The 19,433-nt window shown below is 39.8% G+C and overlaps 1 protein-coding gene across 1 annotated transcript; it reads left to right on the top strand.

Moving 5' to 3' along the window:
• Window positions 1-7,985: 7,985 nt before the first annotated feature.
• On the top strand, window positions 7,986-11,469 carry RGS1 (regulator of G protein signaling 1). The gene is made up of 5 exons (XM_071435655.1): window positions 7,986-8,147; window positions 8,522-8,605; window positions 9,242-9,303; window positions 9,880-10,043; window positions 10,706-11,469. The coding sequence occupies exons 1-5, from the start codon at window positions 8,044-8,046 to the stop codon at window positions 10,889-10,891; spliced, it is 600 nt and encodes a 199-aa protein (XP_071291756.1). The 5' UTR covers window positions 7,986-8,043; the 3' UTR covers window positions 10,892-11,469.
• The last annotated feature ends 7,964 nt before the right edge of the window (window positions 11,470-19,433 follow it).

The following is a 19,433-nucleotide window of genomic DNA, read 5'->3' as shown; positions in this document are numbered from 1 at the left end:
AAAATAGTTTGTGTTGGAAGGGGCCTTGAAAGGCCACCTGGTCCAGCTCCCTGCCATAAGCTGGGACACCCTCAACTGGACCAGGTACCTCAGAGCCCTGCTCAGCCTGAGCCTGAGTGTTTCCAGACATCCCAGTGTTTCAGGGGGTGTCATGTGCAAGTCATATGGAAGGGAGGGAGGTTCACCAGTAGGATGGATAGGGTCTGTCCCTGTGACATAACGAAAACTGCAAATAAAATAAACGTAAGGAAATTCAAGTCTTTCTATTGCAAATATTCCAGTTCCATAGAACTGAAATTAAGCAGGTGAGATTCAAAGTAAATGACAGGAAATACAGCTAAACTCTCTTCCTTTCTGGTTCATCACAAGAAGAGCTAGTTCTCAGAGATCATGCAGCTTTTAAATCTTTATAGATTTAAATTGAGACCTCATACCCATCTTCAGTTTTCCCATTTCGTGAAGCAACTTTCTGCTACTTCACCTATATACCAGGCAAGTATTTTCAGAAGGAGACAGAAGAAATGGTGATTTGAATGTTGCACTTCCAGTGTGTAGCTGTCATCCAAAAAAGTCAATCAGGAAACCTGTATTTATTTCTACAATTACCATTCTTTCCCAAGTAGTTCTCCTCTAACTGAATTAGACTTCTATATGCTAGCCATTATTCATTAGTTATACATAGAATCTCAGGATAAATCATGATGGGAACAAAATGAGGAGGTTTCTAGTCCAACCCCCCTGCTTTAAGTGCTTTAAGCAGGATCAGTTATGAGCTTGGATCATATTGCTCACAGCTTTATCCAGTCTGGTCTGGAAAATATTCAAGGATGGACACAACCCAGCACTGCAGGCTGCCTGCTTCACTGCCCTGAAGAGGGAAGATTATTTTCTGTATATCCATGATCTGGAAAATGCTTCAAATTCCCTTCTATTTAGCACATCCATTCTTCCACTCCCTGTATGCTGTTGAGTTTTTTGGTTGGCGTTTGAGTAGGATTTTTTTTGTTTGAGGTATTTTTTTGTTTTGGGGTTTTTTTTGGTGTTGTTGTTGGGTGGGGTTTTTTGGGTTTTTGTTTTATTGGGATTTTTTTTTGTGGTGGGTTTTTAAAATTTGTGTGGTTTTGTGGTGCTTTTTTTTGTTTGTCTGTTTGCTTGAGGCTTTTTTGTTGTTGTTGTTGTTTGGTGGGGGTTTTTTTGTTCTTGTTGTTTGGGTTTTTTTTTTACATCTGAGCACCATCATAAGTTCCTTGCTTTGCCAAGATAGTCCCCTGATGCATCTGCTTGTTCTCCTGAGTATCAGGACAGATCCTGCTTGTGTCTCAAATGGTGTCCAGTAAAAATGCAATCTTTGGATGAACCCAGCCTTGTGATGATGGTTTTTTTCTGGTTTTTTTTTTTTTGGGGGGTTTTTTTTTTTTTTTTTTGTTAAAGGGAGCCATATCTGGGCACTGAAGTGAAAATTCAACCAGGAAATTCATAACACCAAGTATAAAACAGACACTTAAAAGTGCAATTCTTCAGAGAATTCTTTATCAGCATAACTCCACTAAAAGCTTCAAGTAATATTTCTACTGTTTAAAAGTTCTTAAAAACATTTCTTAAACTGATACCTTGAATTTCAGCTCCCTGTGTTCAATCAAATTGTTTGTTATTATAATACTGAACGATACAGAATTTTACCATTTCAGAGCGAAAAAGCCTCTGATTTTTCTCCATTAAGATTCAGATGTAACTGAAGCCTTCCAGCTTTGAAAGCTAAGCTTGTACTGTACTCACATATCACATTTCCATGCTGACAGTGGAAACTCAGCAAACTGCTTCACACCCCAGTGCCACAGGCCCTGGTCTCAGTCTGTTTTGCTTAATAAGACATGAGAAACAAGTGCTGGTTCAGTGCAGTGTGGGACTCATGAAAAGGAGGAGATAATGAGAAATGTGTGCATTTCCCAGATGGTGAGCGATGAACGCTTCCTGCCCTACCGAACAGCAGATACAGGAAGCATCACCCTCGGCACCCAGAAGTCTCTGTACTGCAGATTTTTCACTTTTTTTTTTTTTCCTTTCTTCATCCAGGTGTCAGCCAGTCTGGGTGAGAACCAAAAGTCCCCTGATTTCACAGAAATTCAACAGTTAATTTATTTCAGATAGAAAAGCCCAGAAAGAAAAGGATCAGGTTTCTGATAAACTGTTTAAGCTTGCTACAGTCTAATTAAGAAATGGTCATAAAAAAGAGGGAATTACTGGATATACACGTCAGTGAAATGTGCTTTAGTATGGTGAGGAAATACACATCTAATTCCTTGCACTGACTGTCATATAAACACAACCTTTAATGCCAACAACATTTATCATAAAATATTCATAACATTTTTCTGTAAAGTCAAGTCATGAAAGTTTGCAAAGATGTCATAGAAAAAATAATAACCATAAGAAAATTTTTTTTCAACAAAGTTTCAAATCAAAGGCTTCCACTATGTAATGGTGACTTACAACAGCCATGTGAAGCAGTCAGAGCGGTTGGGGACACAACTAAAGTCACAAAAGCTGAGAACACAGCACCCATGGAGACATTTAGAGGTTGAGACAGACAATGGAAAGACCTGTTGTCATCTCTTTACAGATCCAGTAGGCCTACAAGAATGGATGTAGGGACTGGATTGTATTTTAATCCCCATGTGATTCATAAAAACAGGGAAAACATCACTGTGTGCTCTCCACAATGACTTGGCTCCTGCCACGTTTCTCCTTCACTGTCTTGGTACCGAAAAAAACCCCCAAACTCCACAGGTTCCCTCAGAAGCTAGGGGAAACCCTACCAAAAAAAAATCCCCTAAAAGCATTCTGCAGATACTTCAGAGACAGATGGGGCAATTTTGGGCTGAACTGGAATTTTGCAGGAATGTTCCTGCATTGCCAATTTATAGTGAGGAAGTGAAAGAGCTAAAAACAGATTTCAGCAAAGCTCTGGTCCCTTGTCCTTCAGAGTCAGGTCTCTCATAGACCCAGTGCCACAAGACACTCTCAGGAGGTGGATCATTACTCAATGTTTAGCTTGTGGCATTCCTTGATGCAGGATGGCATTAGGCTCCACTTATTTTTCAAATCCAGAACTCTTCCTGAATTTTGAGGAGTCTGATGCCATTCAGCCCTACTCATGCCTTACTGGCTGCAAAATTAGAACTCATTGAATTAATCAGGAACAAAATCTAACATGGGGAACACCTTAACTTCAAAAAACCCCCAAACAAATAGCCCTCAAAAAGATCCAATTCTCAATCAAATCAGTCCAACACCAAAAATGAGTCTGCTAAAACCAGTAGCAAGATTTTGATCTTGGCGGCTTCAGGATTTCTTTCCAAAAAACTTTTGCTTGTAGCAGAAATTAATTCTAAAAATAATTCATGATGGCTACAATGGCTACTCTGTTATGGACTGACTACATAATATGAGAGAAAATGTTAACATTTCAAAATAATATCACTGCAGCTCAAAAGCACCCACCACCCTTTTTTTTTTAATGCATGCTATTTCCTCTCCCACAGAAACTAGTTTCTATTTCCCTTAAGTGCTAGAGAGATGGATTATCAGTAGCCGATTTCTTTAGGTCACATAAGAGACAGATACATTTCAGAGAAATCACTTGTTTTCACAGCTAAGCTAACGCTCAGCTACATGACGGGTAAGGGCAGTTCTGCAGTGGGGCAGCACTGCCTGACTGGGCACTCGAGCTCAGCACAGATGGGGTCAGATTAACTCCAGGGAAGTTTGTGCTCAACAGCAAGAGTGCAGCAAAGCTGAAAATTGGCCACACATGGAAGACAACAACGTGCCTAAGCCAAAACAGATCAACTCAGAAACAAAGTGGGGCTGAAATGGAGAATGAGTGAGGGTAAGGCCAGACAAGAGTGACCAAAAAGAAACAAAAAAGAAGTCAGAAGCAGAAGCTAGAAATAATTTTGACCAGCAAATGAGACTTGGAGTTCATGGAACTTTTTGCCCTCTTTGCTTTAACCGAACCTGTCCAGTGTTGAACCTCGGAAATTTTCTCACATTTTTTTCACTTCAACTCTACCAAGTGGTCTCCAGAAAGAACAGAAAACGATGCACAGAAACAGGCCAAATATTAGCAAATATTTGTAAGCATATTCTGTGCACATAAAATCGGAGTAATTACTCATCACAAACCTACAAGAAATCTGGAAAAGAGTAGAAACCAGCTGGTGACAGCCAGTTATGGTGCTGTTCCTGCAAAAAGTTTCCTTCTGTCCTTTTACTGGACAGAATCAACTAAGACAATGCCAGCCTTAAGACAAAGAGGGTTTTGTAGCAAATAATGGTATTATTCTAATAAACCCTAAAACTGTAAGGCTTAAAATATTTTTGCAATTTCCTGTAATAATAGGAAAAGAAAACAGTTATTAAGTGAGGAAGTATTTCAAGAAGCAATTGGCTATCATGCATGAAACAGAGAAAAGTATATTTGTTGATTAAGTTTGTGGGAGATGAAAAAGGCAGGTCTGTTACCAACCATCCCATGATGAAACTGAAAGAAATCCAGAAAATTAGGAGTGAAGAAGTTACATGAAAAACTTTCTGCTGTGTCAGAATATGACTATTCCTTATGGTATCATGTAAAATCCCACTAGACATTTTTGTCTACAGGAAACAAGGACAGTGACCCAATATTCAGTATGGATGAATGCATATGGGTTTGAAGCATCGTATTTTTAAAGTTTAAAGTTCCAATAAGCAGCACTTTTGTCACTAGAAATGTCAAGTCAGAGTATTCAGGACAATAGAATAATGAAAACTGTAGGGAGTCAACACCTAATCCACCTGTGTGACCTAGTCCAACTCTCTCATAAAGCAGAACCACTTAACAAAGTCAGAGTTAGCAAAGAATTTTTCACTTAGGAAACTCCATACAGGTCTCTTCCTGGTTTTTCTGTGGTCTGTAGAAGGAGAATGTTACTCCAGCAATAAAACAAAAATTCTTGCCAGCCCTATGAGTCTTACGGTTCCTCTTTTCCCTCTCACTTCAGTTCCCTCTCCGTCAGTCTCATACACAGGTTTTCCCATTGTTGAGATTAGGAAATTTGCACTGGGCTTTACAAGTAAAACCTTAAAGATGAGTAGGTTTTGCATAAAAGAGTGAATCAGAGTCAATGAAATATTCCATTGAGAAAAAAAGGATGCCTGAAGATCCAAGTTACTCAGAGGAAGAAAGGATTTGTCCACAATATAGGAAAAAAGGGACTGATAATCATAGTCCCATATTGATACGTCTGCTAATGGCTTTGGTTTTGCAGAGTTTGAGCAGCATTTACAGGAAGGTAGGAGGATATTGGGGTTTTACATTGTCTTTACACTTTCTAGGACCCTAAGCTAGGAGTTTATGTGCCAAATGTTCATCCTTTCTCCAAAGCAGACACTCACAAGACCCAGTCTTCTTTCTTCATTTGTACATTTCTACATGAATTATTACATATGTTTACAAATAGATCTGGCTTAGGTTAAACCAGAGAGGCAGCACTGATTTTTTTTTTTTTTTTTTTTTTTTTTTTTTTTTTTTTTTTACTGAATTTGTCCAGGGATAAGGAGAGCAAGCAGCAAGGCAGAGATTGGGGTAGAGTGATGTGGATACTGGAGAGGACTCCCCAGTGTGTTAAGAGCACTATTAATTTGGGATATGAGAACAGCAGAAGATAAGGACATCAGCTAATTCCAGGTGGTCTGCTTGGCAGGCACAACTTTTTCCTTATTCACAGTATAGCATTCAACCTATTCCTACTTCACTTTTGACTGTATTTGAGTCCAGTAGCACCAAGACTGCAAAGCAAAGGTTACCACCTCCCCTAGGGTCCAGTGGTGTGGTATCTCTGCAAGCAACAAGTCACCTAAGAGTTATCCCATACTACCACTGGCCTCCTCCAACAAATAAAGTACCTGGAAAGCAATTCAAGTATTGTGTGACCTGGAAAGCAATTCAAATGCTGTGGGACAGCAGCATTACCCTGATGCAAATTACAAGAATGCTGTTTTTCCTTTATTCAAGACAATATTTATTGCAAGAAGGTGAAGTGCAATGAGACTCAGTAGCATGAGAATTCCTTTCTACAGGAAGGTCTGACTCAGCACCTGTTGCATGCATTGATATGTTTAACAAATCCCAAAGTTAAAGACAGTAATTTTATTTTAAATGGAGAAAAGACATTCCTCGTCTAGTAAATGAACTGTCAACAGCCCATCATTGATAACAGGTACAAAAAAGAAAGCCATCCTGTACCCTCACTCTCACAGAACTTCACTGGTGGATTACTTATAATGACCGGCTGCTATTAATTCAAGACATTGCCCTACTTTTAGTCTGAGGCTCCAGAGCTCTGGAAGATGAGATGGGAAATTATTTTCCCTGATGTTTTTTACCCTTTTGTTGCCCTCCTCTGAGTAGGGTTTGGATGCATCATCCTTCTGACCTTGCCAGCAATGGAACATCCCACCAAGGACAGCTCCTAAGTGAGGGAGCGCGATGAGACGCTGAGGGGGGCAGAACGTGAAAATGGAGCAGGTTAGATACGAAAACAAATCCGGCACTGATAACATCTCTTCCTTCCTTTCTTTTGCGCCCTGTTCTGGGGGGTGAGAGCAGTCAGTAAACACCTCTGCCCTGGCACAAAGGGCAGTGTTCACCCGGAGATAAATATTTCCTGCAGACACATTTGTGTCACTGCCAGCACTCAGTGGACCAGCAGCTGCTGTGGTTAAACCCAGCCCGAGGCTGGCGGTCCTTGCACATCTGTCTGCAGGCGGCTCTCGGGCTCCCAGCCCTTGGCACCGCAGCTCTAGAGGAAGCTGGAGATGTGTCAGCAGTTATCACCGTCATATGCAGCCCTGCACACATCATTCACGAGCTATTCATAAGTAATCGAAGTTGCCCATGTTATTTAGTAAAAAAAAAAAAAAAAAAAACAAACAAAAAACCAACAATTAAAAAAAAAAAACACCAAAAAGGAAAAAAAAATTGAAACATCACAGAAAAAAAGAACCCAAGCAAACTACCAGAAATTGAGATGCTCAGGGGCCATATTAAGTATTTCAACGTCTAAATCACCATCCTGGACAGATAGAGAGTTATGCTTAATTCTTTGTCTTTATATCCATGGCTGCTTTTATGCAGTGGAGCTTAAGTATGTACAAACAACTCACACCTCCCTCAAACAGCTTGTAATATTCACACTGTGTTTACAACAATAGCTCTAACCGAATTAATATTTATACATGCCAAGTCACTTAAAATTAGGGACATATTCCTGAACTATGGCATTGTGCTTCCTAAGAACCTGACTTGCAAAAATTAAACCAAATTAAATAAGTTCTTGCTGCTTCAAAACCCCTTCCTGAGAAAATCACATTGAAATATTTTCACACATCTTGTCCAACCAAACCTGTCTAAGGTAATGTTCTAGTCTGAAGAGCAACAGGGGACTTGCAAATAGGTTGTTGCATATAGAACTTTATTACTGGGGTATGTTAAAGTACCTTCCCCTTGTCTTCTGCTGAGCCCACCTAACCAACTGACAAGTATGAAATTGCAGGACACAGGCATGCAACAAGTGAATTTTGTCAAGAAAAAACTGCAGTATTTGCAAGTTCTGTTGATCAAACCAAAAAATACTTCTGACTTGCAAGTCCCATCAGAAAGGGACAAGAATTCAAAGTTCTAGAGGGCTTTGTTGGTGTTTTTTTTTTGGTAACAGACATACACAGTGACACATAACAACCCCAAAGCAATTCAGCCTCATCTGGTATAACCTCAACCACGAGACACTGCTGTCTGTTTTTTTTCTCAAAAAGACTCACGTCACTGAGCACTGAAAGGGGAACTTCCAGAGTTTGTGATGAAGATACATGATAAACAGCTCTGCTCACCCCAGCTCCCAGGGCTGCCTGCGTCAATAAAAGGCAGCAGCAGAGGCAGGGAGCTGTCACTTGGGGCTGGAGGATCCTCATGGCCAGAGGTGCTTCACGTTAAAGCCAAGGAAAATGCCTGGATTCTTTTTCTTCCAAAACAACATGACTGAATTAAATGGAAAAGAAGATTGCAAGCTTGCAAAAGGCAAAGTCCATAAAAAGAAGCAAAAGGCTTTGTAAGTATATACAGCTTAGTATAAAACTTAATGTATTAGAAGTGCAAATAACAATCTACCAATTTTGGAGATTAAGAATTAGTGCTGTGGTTCAGGCTAAATGATCAAAACCTGCTAAAAGCCCAGGACTGCAACATCATTTTAAAAAGCTTGAGTGGAGGCATACCAATTAATTGATTACTTTAAGTAATCCAAAACAGAATTTGGATACAATTGGGGCCCTCTGTCTTTTTTTTTTTTATTACTTGGATATGTAACTTCCCAGACTTCAGTCATAGAATGGAGCTCTCTCTGAAAGTTTGAAGAAAATTTAAATAGAAGTTAAGTGCTACTGCAATTCTAATGGATTAAAAAATGTCTGTTCATTGTTTCAGTGGTGCAGATCTCAAAAGTTATTTGAAGTGCATGGTGCCACATATTGAATCTGGGATCAAGACTTCCAGCTCTAGAAATGTCATGTAAGTACAGAAACCCACTGAGTTATAAAATACAATCATAGCTAAATTAGTGCATAGTAAATTACTTCATTTCTAAACTACTTCTAGAACAACAAATATTGTAAAAGCATCTAGAATTTTCAAAATACAAGAGAGGTGAACATTAGTAATTAGAAACTACTCATGGAGTTAAGGATTTTTAATTAGTGATTTGATCTGCTTGCATCAAACAGTGAGGGAGAAGACACTTCACTTAAATCCATTTTTATCAGAGGGACATTGTAACTGTTCTCTAAAGTTTTATAAGAAAAAATGCTGCTCACTTAAATGAGGAGTAAGGGTATTACCATTCTTATTGCAAAAATATGGAAACAGAAGTATACGTACAAAATAATTTTATCATCGTTACAGTAAAATACTATTTTCCTGGGAATAGAATTCAAGATAACATCATAGTTCCATATTTTTTCCATCTCTGATTATTTTTCTTGACATGGCCTGTCTCCAGGATCTCAGATTATGACAAAGACATAAATTTAGTAAAATATCTGGAATATAATACCTGGATAATAAATTATAAACTTTGACTCCTTCCGACATACAAACAAAATCCCATGGTTTCTTCCCTAAAGCCTTTTCTTTTTCTTGTCACCTTAGGCTTTCTGCAGAGGAAGTTATTCAGTGGTCACAGTCTTTGGAAAAGCTCTTGGCCAGCCAAAGTAAGTCCGTTACCTCAGTATGACTTGGTTCTTACTCTAAAGACAAAGTTTTATCTAATCTCACCAAACAGGTAAAGCTGTAGCATTGTATAGAGTCAGACAATGGGCAGGTACATTTAGTTTTTTGCAACTCTAGTGTAACTTGGACACTGCTACAGCTTGGCTTCCAAGTTGGGTTTTGGGGTCTTTTTCCATTTTCAGTATAGCTATTAACCCCCAAATAGCTCATTTTGATCAGTCTTCAATCCTTGGATAATCAGTTTAATCAATTTAGGACAATCAGTTTAATCTGGAATTTTCTCTCCACTTATACCCTAAGACAATTCATTTAGGAAGGACTACAATCCATTGTTATAGGATCAGGACCCACAGTCTAGATCTAAAAACACTGAACATAATTATGAAGACTCCCAACAGCCTTAATATTAGAATGTCAGTTGTATGTTGAAGAAGAGAAGATCAATGTATTTTGGCAAGATTTTTCATCAGATTTCAATACAAATCCTGCTATTTATTTTCTCCTCCCTGGTCACAAGTGTCATACAGTAAATGATTCATTATTTGTGTTGGCTTTAGGTGGCCAAGGTGTCTTTCGGGAATTCCTGAAATCAGAGTTCAGTGAGGAAAACATCGAGTTCTGGTTGGCTTGTGAGGATTACAAGAAAACCAAGTCTGATCACTTACATGGCAAAGCAGAGAGGATTTACGAGGAGTTTGTTCAGTCAGATGCCATTAAGCAGGTATGTATAAAGCCAGCCTGTGCAGAATTGGAAGGGAGCAGTATAGCTCCATCGAGATGCTCACACACTCACTCAGTGGCATTAGAAGACACAGACACACTTTCAGGTCCCTTCTTGAATCACAGCTACTTGCAGTGTAACATTCTCAAACCTCACACAGAGTCACAGGCAGCAGGCCAGTGCTGGGAGAGCCCCCAGCAGAGCTCAGCAAAGGCCTCAGCACATGATGCTCTTCATTGAGCCAGCCCAGCTTGAGTTGCTGATGCTATTTGGAGATGCTTTGTGTTTGTGAGTGGAAGCACCACAGAATAGTTCTTGTCTTTCAAAATATGCTGACCTTCTGGAAAAATTAAAGTTCTGTATGTTGATCACATCTGAACTGGAGACATTCAACACAGGATTTCTTTTATTAACTGGAGGTTGTTCCTGAAAGTTGAGTTGTATTAATTCTGACTCCAGAACAAACTACATTTCTATAGTGAGCAACAACTTTTGTGCCTAACTGGGATACAGATATTTGATTTCCCCCAATTTACAATTATTCTGACAATGAGCTGTCATAGAATTCTAAGGCTGCAAATGCATGTATTGACAAAGAGATATAGAAAAGAGACTACATTCAAAGTTAGGTTTTAAACCACATTTTTTTTTTTATATTCCAGATCAATATTGACTATCAGATGAGGGAAGCAACAGCCAAAAAGGCTCAAGACCCAACTCACACAAGTTTTGATGAAGCCCAGAAAACAGTGTATATCCTTATGGAAAGAGATTCGTATCCCAGATTTTTAAAATCCAAATCCTACCTGAATCTTTTGAACCAGCTGCAAACCAACACTTCAAAATAAAGTATCTGAGGCATCAAGAGCCAAGTAGACTCTGTCAAATATCCTGTGAAGAGATCCTCCACAGTGGTTGGATCTTGCCAAGGAAAATCCCTGTCTTGCGAGATGCAAACAGCTCCACAGGCAACAGGATGCAGGATTAAAGCTGGTGAGGTTGTTATAAGGGTAAGAGCAGCACAGGGAGAAAATCCCCTCCTCCTACACGCCACGGAGTCAAGGCAGGATGTGGAAACCAAGGTTTGACCTGCACTATGAACATTGAACCGTGTCTTAGATCCCAAAGAACTGCTGATTGTTAGAAAGTGCAAGACCTCCGAGCTGAGCATTGGGAAAAGATTATTAAGTTCAGAAGAAAAACTAAGATGACTGACAATTTTTGGCATAACAAGAAAATGCCAAGACAATGACATCTCTTTTAAAAATCTGTGAAGTGTTAATAGGTGTGAGTTCCACAATGCTGTTGTATTATGCAAATATATTCTAAATTGACATGTTTTAAAATCTATATGGTTTAAATTATATAAGGTTTGTATAAGCTTTATTTTTATTAAGTTGGTATTCAACAGGCAGGTATGTAGCATCTTTGCTGTTTTATTTATTGAAAAATAATAAGTAACTCTTTGTTAAAATACAGTTAAAATAAATATTTATACTGGTTTTACATCTTATTTGAAGTGATTTTTCCATTGTAGTTACTGACATATCGAAACACACAATTCCCTTCAGTCTCACTGTATTACTACTTCTCATGTCCATATTCAAATACTAATTTTACCTTCACCACTTCTCTCTGCAGCTGATACTGACTTACACAGATCCATCCTCACAACTCCTAAAAAAGAAAAGTTGTGATTATGGTTGAAATATGTAACTAAGAGCATCAGCACTCCCAAAACTCTAGTGCTGGGACCATTGTGACATTGGAGCTTATAATGAAAATAAGTCAAAGAATGTCTTGGTTTTATGAGTTCCCATCATGAGACACTGGTATCGCATGGTTGGCAACACAAGATTTTATCTCACCCATGCAAATTCTCCATTTTTCCAGAATAACATGAGCTTTGTGAGCTCCACTCTGTTCTGTACCAAAGGGAGAAGCTATAAATTCAGAGACATCACCTCCTGGCCAGAACAGACCATGTTCTTATTGCCACCCCCTGGGGACTTTGGACCTCTAGGGGAGAACCAAAATCTGTGTCAGATGCAAAACAGCTGGAAGGAACATAGAAAAGCGTCAACCCCCACTATCACCTACTGTAGTAGCTGGAAGCCATTGGAAATTACATCTTCCTTTCAAAGCTTATAAATACAGAAGAAAAGACCCCAGACTCACAGTACTATTTTTAAGTAACGTGTTCCTGAGAGTCTGACTGCAACACCTGGATGCTCCTGTAATAATGTAAACCAGACTCCAGTTGGCACTCTTAAATGATTTAATTTTCCAGGATCACTAGGAATAAATCTAATTGATGTGAAGTAGGAATAACAACAGTGCCTCCCACACAAGGTGCATCACCATGTTTACTCTAACACAGTTTACATGGACCAAATGCCTCTGTTTGCAGAACTTCAAGCTCATAGAAGATAAAAGAGACCTTTGAAATATCAGCTACCCTCCAAACAGACACTGCATTCAAGTAACATTATTCTTTTGACTGTAAATCCCTCAAATTATTATGGCCCTGATCTTCCTTTGCTCCCCTCTGTGGTTTCATAGTTTTGCTATGATTTAGCCAAACACCCATATGAAATTTCTGGCTAAAATAATATTTCATAGCATGGATAGTTAGGGTTTTTAAGTATTTTTGAATGGCTTGTTGGTAGGAGAGGAGACTGTCATAGCAATTGCACCAACATGTATTACACAGTCAGGATAGACCAGAGTTTCTGAGGAGGGAAGAACGGACTTCTGACTTTCTTCCACAAGCATCTGTCCCTACTTCATAATCTGGTAGCGTGAGAGAGCAAAAAGATTTATTTCTTCTTCAAAAAGAAACTATTTCACTCTGCACAACCCAATAACTTTGCCTGTTTTCAAGTCTCTCACCTTATTTGCAATACAAACCTAATAGCAACAGCAAAAATCAGTTGCCCAGATTGTTAACTCTAGAGATATTCCAGCCCACTAGAGCATCCCATACAACATCACCGCATTTCACCAAACAAGTAACAGCAGAAATTCAGGCCTGGCTCTAGGATGCTGGAAGCCCAGAATTATATGTCTGTTTCTATAGCAGGCCTGTCCAAAGTGGTTGTTTTACAAGGTCTGAGGGATGTGGATGACTTAGAACACACAGATGCTTTCTGTCACCTTGGCTCATGTACAAGGTGGGTGCACTCACGTCCGTCCACTCATGCTCAGAAACAGCCCCAGCATCACAAATTGGTTTCACAGCTGTGGGTTGGGCCTTTTTCTTAAATTGGATTTCACTTTCCCTCTTTGGAAAAGATATACCATGAGAGAATGGAAATCTGCTGTTCTGTTCACTGTCTCTAAAAAAAAACGGTTGAATCAGGTAAGCCATCAGCTACAGAGCAGTGCAGGAAAACAGGATGAAGTACATGGAAAGCTTAAAGATTTAACAGTATTGACTCAGACTTTTCTTTAGGTGTTCTATCTTACTCCTGAAAAAACATTTTCATTGTTTGTTAGTGTTCCAGTGGAAAAATCAATCACTGTGCCATCTTCAGGTACACATTTGAAGTGAATTAACTCCTCTCTGTTTCAATTTTCTTTATGGAAGGACTCAAGAGTCCAGCAGACCCTGAATGTGTATTTAGCAGACTAGCTTTGAACTCTCCTATTTGGAAGACTTAATTACCCAAAACAGATATTTTTAATATTATCCTAAATAAAAATATGGTATGGCATAGTATAAATCTCTCCCATATATTGAACAGGCCACCCATGGAAACATTGCATTATTATGAACAGTGAAACAGGAAGGAAATTAAAGCTGAGATCATGATGAACAGTTCAAATTCACCACCACAGACTCCTCAGTGCCACCCATCCCTGCCCACACTGAAGCAACAGGCTTTTCACATGTCACCTTCTTTATGGTTGTGAAATGAGTTTGAAAAGACAAAATTAGATGCTCTCATCTTCCTTTCATAGAAATGAGTTTGTTGTATCAGAGTGTGTAATGTCTACAGATGAAGCTTTTTGAAATTAAATCATTAGTCATTAAACAGAGGCAGAAATCAAAAAACAAGTTCTTGCTTAATATAAATTGGATGATTAAAAATTGCCTTGGATGCTCAGAAGTAAAGTCAGAGGGGACTTAAATTTATCTCCTGGCTTTTCTTGGGTAGATAAAGCCTCAAAGGTTTTAATCATTAAGAGGATTTAAATCAATCAAGAACCAGTGTGTCTATTTTGAAAATAAACTCATTCCTCCTCATTTCTCAAAACATCCCCAGAAATTACCCTCTTGAAAGACGCCAAAGATGATCAACATTTAGATTTTGCTGAGCACTTCCCTTCAATTTCTTCAAGCACCACACAGCCTAAGCACCACACTGCCTTAGAGCACTTCTCTAAACGACTTCAGTGACCTTCCCTGTGAAAGTAACATGGTTCCTTTCACTAATGAAATTAAAAATACCTTGAGTAGAGCATGAAATGCAGAAATGTAAACCTTTCAGGACAGCTCTAGTCTTGTGCTCAGAGAGAGAAAGAAACAGAGCAGATTAGCAATGCTTCTCTTCATGTCCGTGACACAGCCAAAGTACTAAAGTGTCAGCAGCAACTGCCTACAAACTCATCATCACTGGAGTCACAACAGGTTTGGGGTTTTTTTCAAGTCACTGTGGCCAGAAGGCTTCTGCTATTAGAGGGCTAACTTTAAAAATAAAACAAGACTCTCTGCGTAACACTAATAACTCAGTAACCTACGATTTCTGTACTACCTATGGAAAAAGTCTGTAATGTATTTACTGTGGTAAATGGTTTGTCAACCATGATTGTCAAGAAGACAGCTTTAGATACAGAGGAGAGACTAAATATTGAACAGAATTTGAACAGCCATGAGTTTGGAAACATACTTCTTGTTTATGCCAGTCTAAAGGAAACTGTGGACACACTCTGGGTGTTCAAACAAAGCCCAAAGTCCAGCCAGGAACTCTCCAGGCACTAGAGCAAACATCGGGAGGAAAGGGAAGCCCTGGACTAACATGGACAAACATTCTGACTTGGCCCACACTATAATCAGTAATGAATCTTGTCACTGAACTATGACAAGATGAAGAACTGGCATCTTCCAAAGGAGAACACACCTGCAGGGGGTGTAAGAAGCCCTGTTCACTGCTCAGCTGTGGTGGAAGTGTGAATGCTAAGTCTCAGGGCACACAGTGCTTCGTATCCAAACAACAGCACACCTCCGAGAAGCCTGACTGAAGGGGTAGGGTGAAAATTCCTGTAAAAACTGTCCAAGCTTCTCATGGCATGATTTCCTCTCCTACTGAGATAGCCACAGACCATCAGGCTCACACAATGACATGACAGTTTGACAGTTTTTAGAAATAAAAAAAGGAACAGAAAGGTCACAGAGAACAACTGAGGTCAGGTTTCCAGCAGTGCTATCTAGATTCCACTCTGCTCTCACTCAGCAGGGCAATGGTTAAGAGAATTTACAGAAATGGGTCACAGTGTCAGATTTGTCCAGCCTTATTGATAAAACCTAAAGCCACAAATATAGAAATTATTCAAATTCCTCAGGCAGTGACTATTAGCAGGCAATGCCAACTTCTACCCAGAAACAAAAGCCACTTAATCATCCCTATATCTGCAGACAACTTATTGGTTGTTTTGACCTACTGTAAAGACTGAAGCTGTGAACACTGTTCCCTGCATCCCTGTGAGCAAAATTTGTTGCAGAGATAACCTAACTTTTTATGAGGCTATTTTCAAATATATAGCAAGAAAGCATTTTCTCAGTTTTGATACTTCTCCATTTCCCTTATTTTCTTTCTGGAAAGTACATCCAGCTTAACCACTGAATAAACTAAGCAATAATTGCTTCCTGTGTAGCACATCCCTTCATGATCCTAGGGCTGTTCTGTGCCCTACACCCGGAAGCACAAGGAATCCAAAGGGAAAAGGCCCCATCAGAAGTTACCTGCAGGTCTCAGAGTCTCACCAGGAATCTTTCATGCTAGAAGGGACCATTTGTAAAGGTGTCACTGCAGTGTCCCCGCCCAGAGCCTGCACCCGCACCCACCCTCCCCAAGGCCAGGCCGAGCTGATGGACACGGTGGTTCAAACCTTCTCCTTCAGTGTGGCACCAGATGACATCTAGTGGAATTTGCATGCAATACAAGGAAGGGTGGGATTTAGGTTAAATCGTGTAATTTTACAGTGCAGCAGCACACCTGGTTAAAAACTAAACTATCCACTCTTATGGGCTGCAAATATTCTGGAAAGGGAGTAGATGGGTAACTTTCTGGGTATCAAGCTATAAGTGATCATAGTGGTAAGAGCTGACAGAGAAACACATTGCTAAATCGTTTTTGAACCCATTAAGTTTCAAATTTTTCTTTAGAGCATGGTCAAGGATACAACAAAACATGAAATTTGCAACAAATCCTGCACCTAAATAACACCCTCTGTACAAGGCACCAGAGGTTTGCAGAAGTATTTTCTTCAGTTTAATAGTAAAAAATAAACTTAGGGAGAAAACCCCAGGATGAGTTTATTTCAATTTAAGCAGTATCACAGCACTTTTTAATGCCTGTAATACAGAAAAGAAAACGTTTGAACACAAAGTCATTGGTTACTGATTCTCAGTCACTGCACAATTTAACTTCACAAAGATATAATCTTGTATGTGGTCCCCTGAGCATCAGCAGATAGGAAAAAATCCTAAATAGTTCATTATTGTTCATTTTAAAATGAGATTTTAAATGACCTTTCCTTTAATGCAAATAAAGTTTAGAGTAAAAAATAATATATAATTAGGCTTTTGCAAAAGAATGTGCATAAGCCCATGTAAGGTTTTTTCAAATCTATGTATATCAAATAGTTAAATACTGGTACAAATCATGAGAGACTATTAACAGAATTGGGATTTTCATTCTGTAACTTTTCCAGAGTCACAGTTATTAATAAGGTGCTTTTTTCTTATTTTAAATTTAAGGAGTTCTACAAATGAGATTCTTTATAGACATTTTAACATGTCAAGTTCTGGCCCTCAGATACTTTAGTATATAGTTGCCTGTATATGAAGCATTAGCAGTATGAGGAAGCATGGAACAAACTTGAAACATCTCACTGTTGTGATTATTTGAACAATCAGCTCAAGTTAATTTGCTCCTGCCCATTCCCATTAGGGAAATGGAACAAACTACTCCAAAATCCTGTGTAAAGTTGCAATGAATATAGAATGAGATTTAATGAAATAGCAATCAATAGAAAATAGACCACAGTGATATTTGCCCTTCCCTAAGGACAGGCCAAGGTCTCATGTGATGCCGCCCCGCTCTGCCACCACGTTCTGCTGGAGGTGAGCACACCACACACATTTCCTCCCCAGCAGAACCAGTGCTGTGGGAAAAGGTATGCACATCTCATACACAAAGCCTGTGTACCAGTAGGGTGAGCTGCAATAAAATAAATGAGTGTACTGCATTGTTGGAGGCTCAACCTCAGTTCCTCAGTTTAAGTTCCAGTCCTACATGGTTCATGCTCTGCCTGGGAGGCTCTGTAAGAGGAAAAAAAGATGGTGTAGAGCAGAGAGATAAGATTGAAGGATATCACAGCACAGAGCTGGGCTGTCAGAGGGAGCAGGGACATGACCAACCTTCCTCTCCCAACAGGGTCACTCTGCGCCTTGTAGGCAATGGAGAATTCCCAGAGATCCCAAGTCACAACCACCCCAGGAAGGACAGAAAGCCCTCCAGAAAGATCCCCTGCTGTGACTAATTTGCAGCAAGCAGCTGAGCCAGTGCTTACTCTCAAAGCCCCAGCATCACTGTAAATCTTGTCAGTCAGCATCAGTCTCCCACTGACAAACAGCAACTTCAGTGCTATTGCACTGCACAGCTCCTTTCAAACACTTGGCTAGAGAAGAGTGAGCAAAACATAGATGTGCCCCAACTGAAAATGAAGCCAGAACCTGGGCAACAGCTATAAGAAAAATGACAGAGGAGCTCACATAAGTTTAAAAAGTTTTAACATTCCTTAGATGCTGTGCAGTAGCAGGTTGGCCAGGTACGAGCACACAAAAGTCTGACACTGATGGGTCCGAGCAGAAAAAGGTTCTCCCAGAGCACTCCAAAGTGCTGTCATAATGCTGCCTGTAAGAAGAAAGCTGGTTTCAGTGCAAGGGTACTCATGCTCTTTGACTCATTTCAACATGGACTGCAGATTTCATAAAAAGAACTTTGATAAAAGAATGGAAACATTGGTCACAGGACTTGGACAATTCATGCAAGATTTCAATGAACTAAATAAAGTACAGCTTCATGCCATTAGAGCTGATCAGTAGAGATGTCAAGATAATTTTGTTGTAAACAGGCTCTTCTATCAGTGGAGCATACGAGCCCAAAGGAGCTTTTTCTGATGGAAACCACAGCCAATGTTTACCTATGATATGTATAAAAGAGGAGTCAGGCACTATTATGAGCAGCACAGATACGGAGAGTGGGTACTAAGACCATGCACACTAAGAAAATAACAAAACAAAAAAGCAGGTCAAGGAATTTGGAAAGCTACCCTGGCAAATGCCACTACTAAACGAAGCTTTTCAATCAAACAGAAACTTCTTTTGGCTTGTTTCCTAAGTATGAGATTTTGCATTTTGAAATATTATCAGGAAAATGTAGCATAGGTGGGGGAACACCTGTTTTTTCTCTTGGCATGTAAAGTTCTCAGCATAGCAAAGGCATTCATGTTAGAAATGTTTCTGATGTATACCCAGATTTAGCCCTATATAGGTGAATATTCTGTGTAATAGTAAGTGCAAAATAATCTGAATAACTGGTGAGGCCGCACCTGGAGTGCTGTGTCCAGTTCTGGCCCTTCAGTTTAGGAAGGACGTTGAGACGCTGGAGCAGGTCCAGAGAAGGGCAGCAGAGCTGGTGATGGGCTTGGAACACAAGCCCTGTGAGGAACGACTGAGAGAGCAGGGGCTGTTTAGCCTGGACAAAGGAGAGTCAGAGGTGACTTTACCACTCTGTACAGCTTCCTGAAAGGTGCCTGTGCTCAGGTGGGGTTGGGCTCTTTCTCCAGGCAGCACTGACAGAACCAGAGGACACAGTCTAAAGCTGCATCAATGGAAATATAGGTTCAATATTAGGAAAAAGTTTTTCATGGAAGGAGTTAAAGTTCTGGAATGGCCTGCCCAGCGAGGTGGTGGAGTCAGCATCTCTGGATGTGTTTAACAGAGTGTGGATGTGGCACTGGGTGCCAGGGTTTAGTTGAGATGTTGGGGGCTGGGTTGGACTCGATGATCTTGAAGATCTCTTCCAACCCAGTGATTCTGTGAATTCTGTGTGAACTCTACATGGGCAATCAGTTAGAACTTTTATATAGCAGTACTCTCTG

This window comes from Agelaius tricolor, unplaced genomic scaffold, assembly GCF_023055355.1.
Source record: "Agelaius tricolor isolate 1412-34295 unplaced genomic scaffold, bAgeTri1.0.p SCAF_11, whole genome shotgun sequence".
Classification (NCBI taxonomy): domain Eukaryota; kingdom Metazoa; phylum Chordata; class Aves; order Passeriformes; family Icteridae; genus Agelaius; species Agelaius tricolor.
Note: the sequence above shows the minus strand (reverse complement) of the source record. Positions and strands in the feature narration are given on the sequence as shown.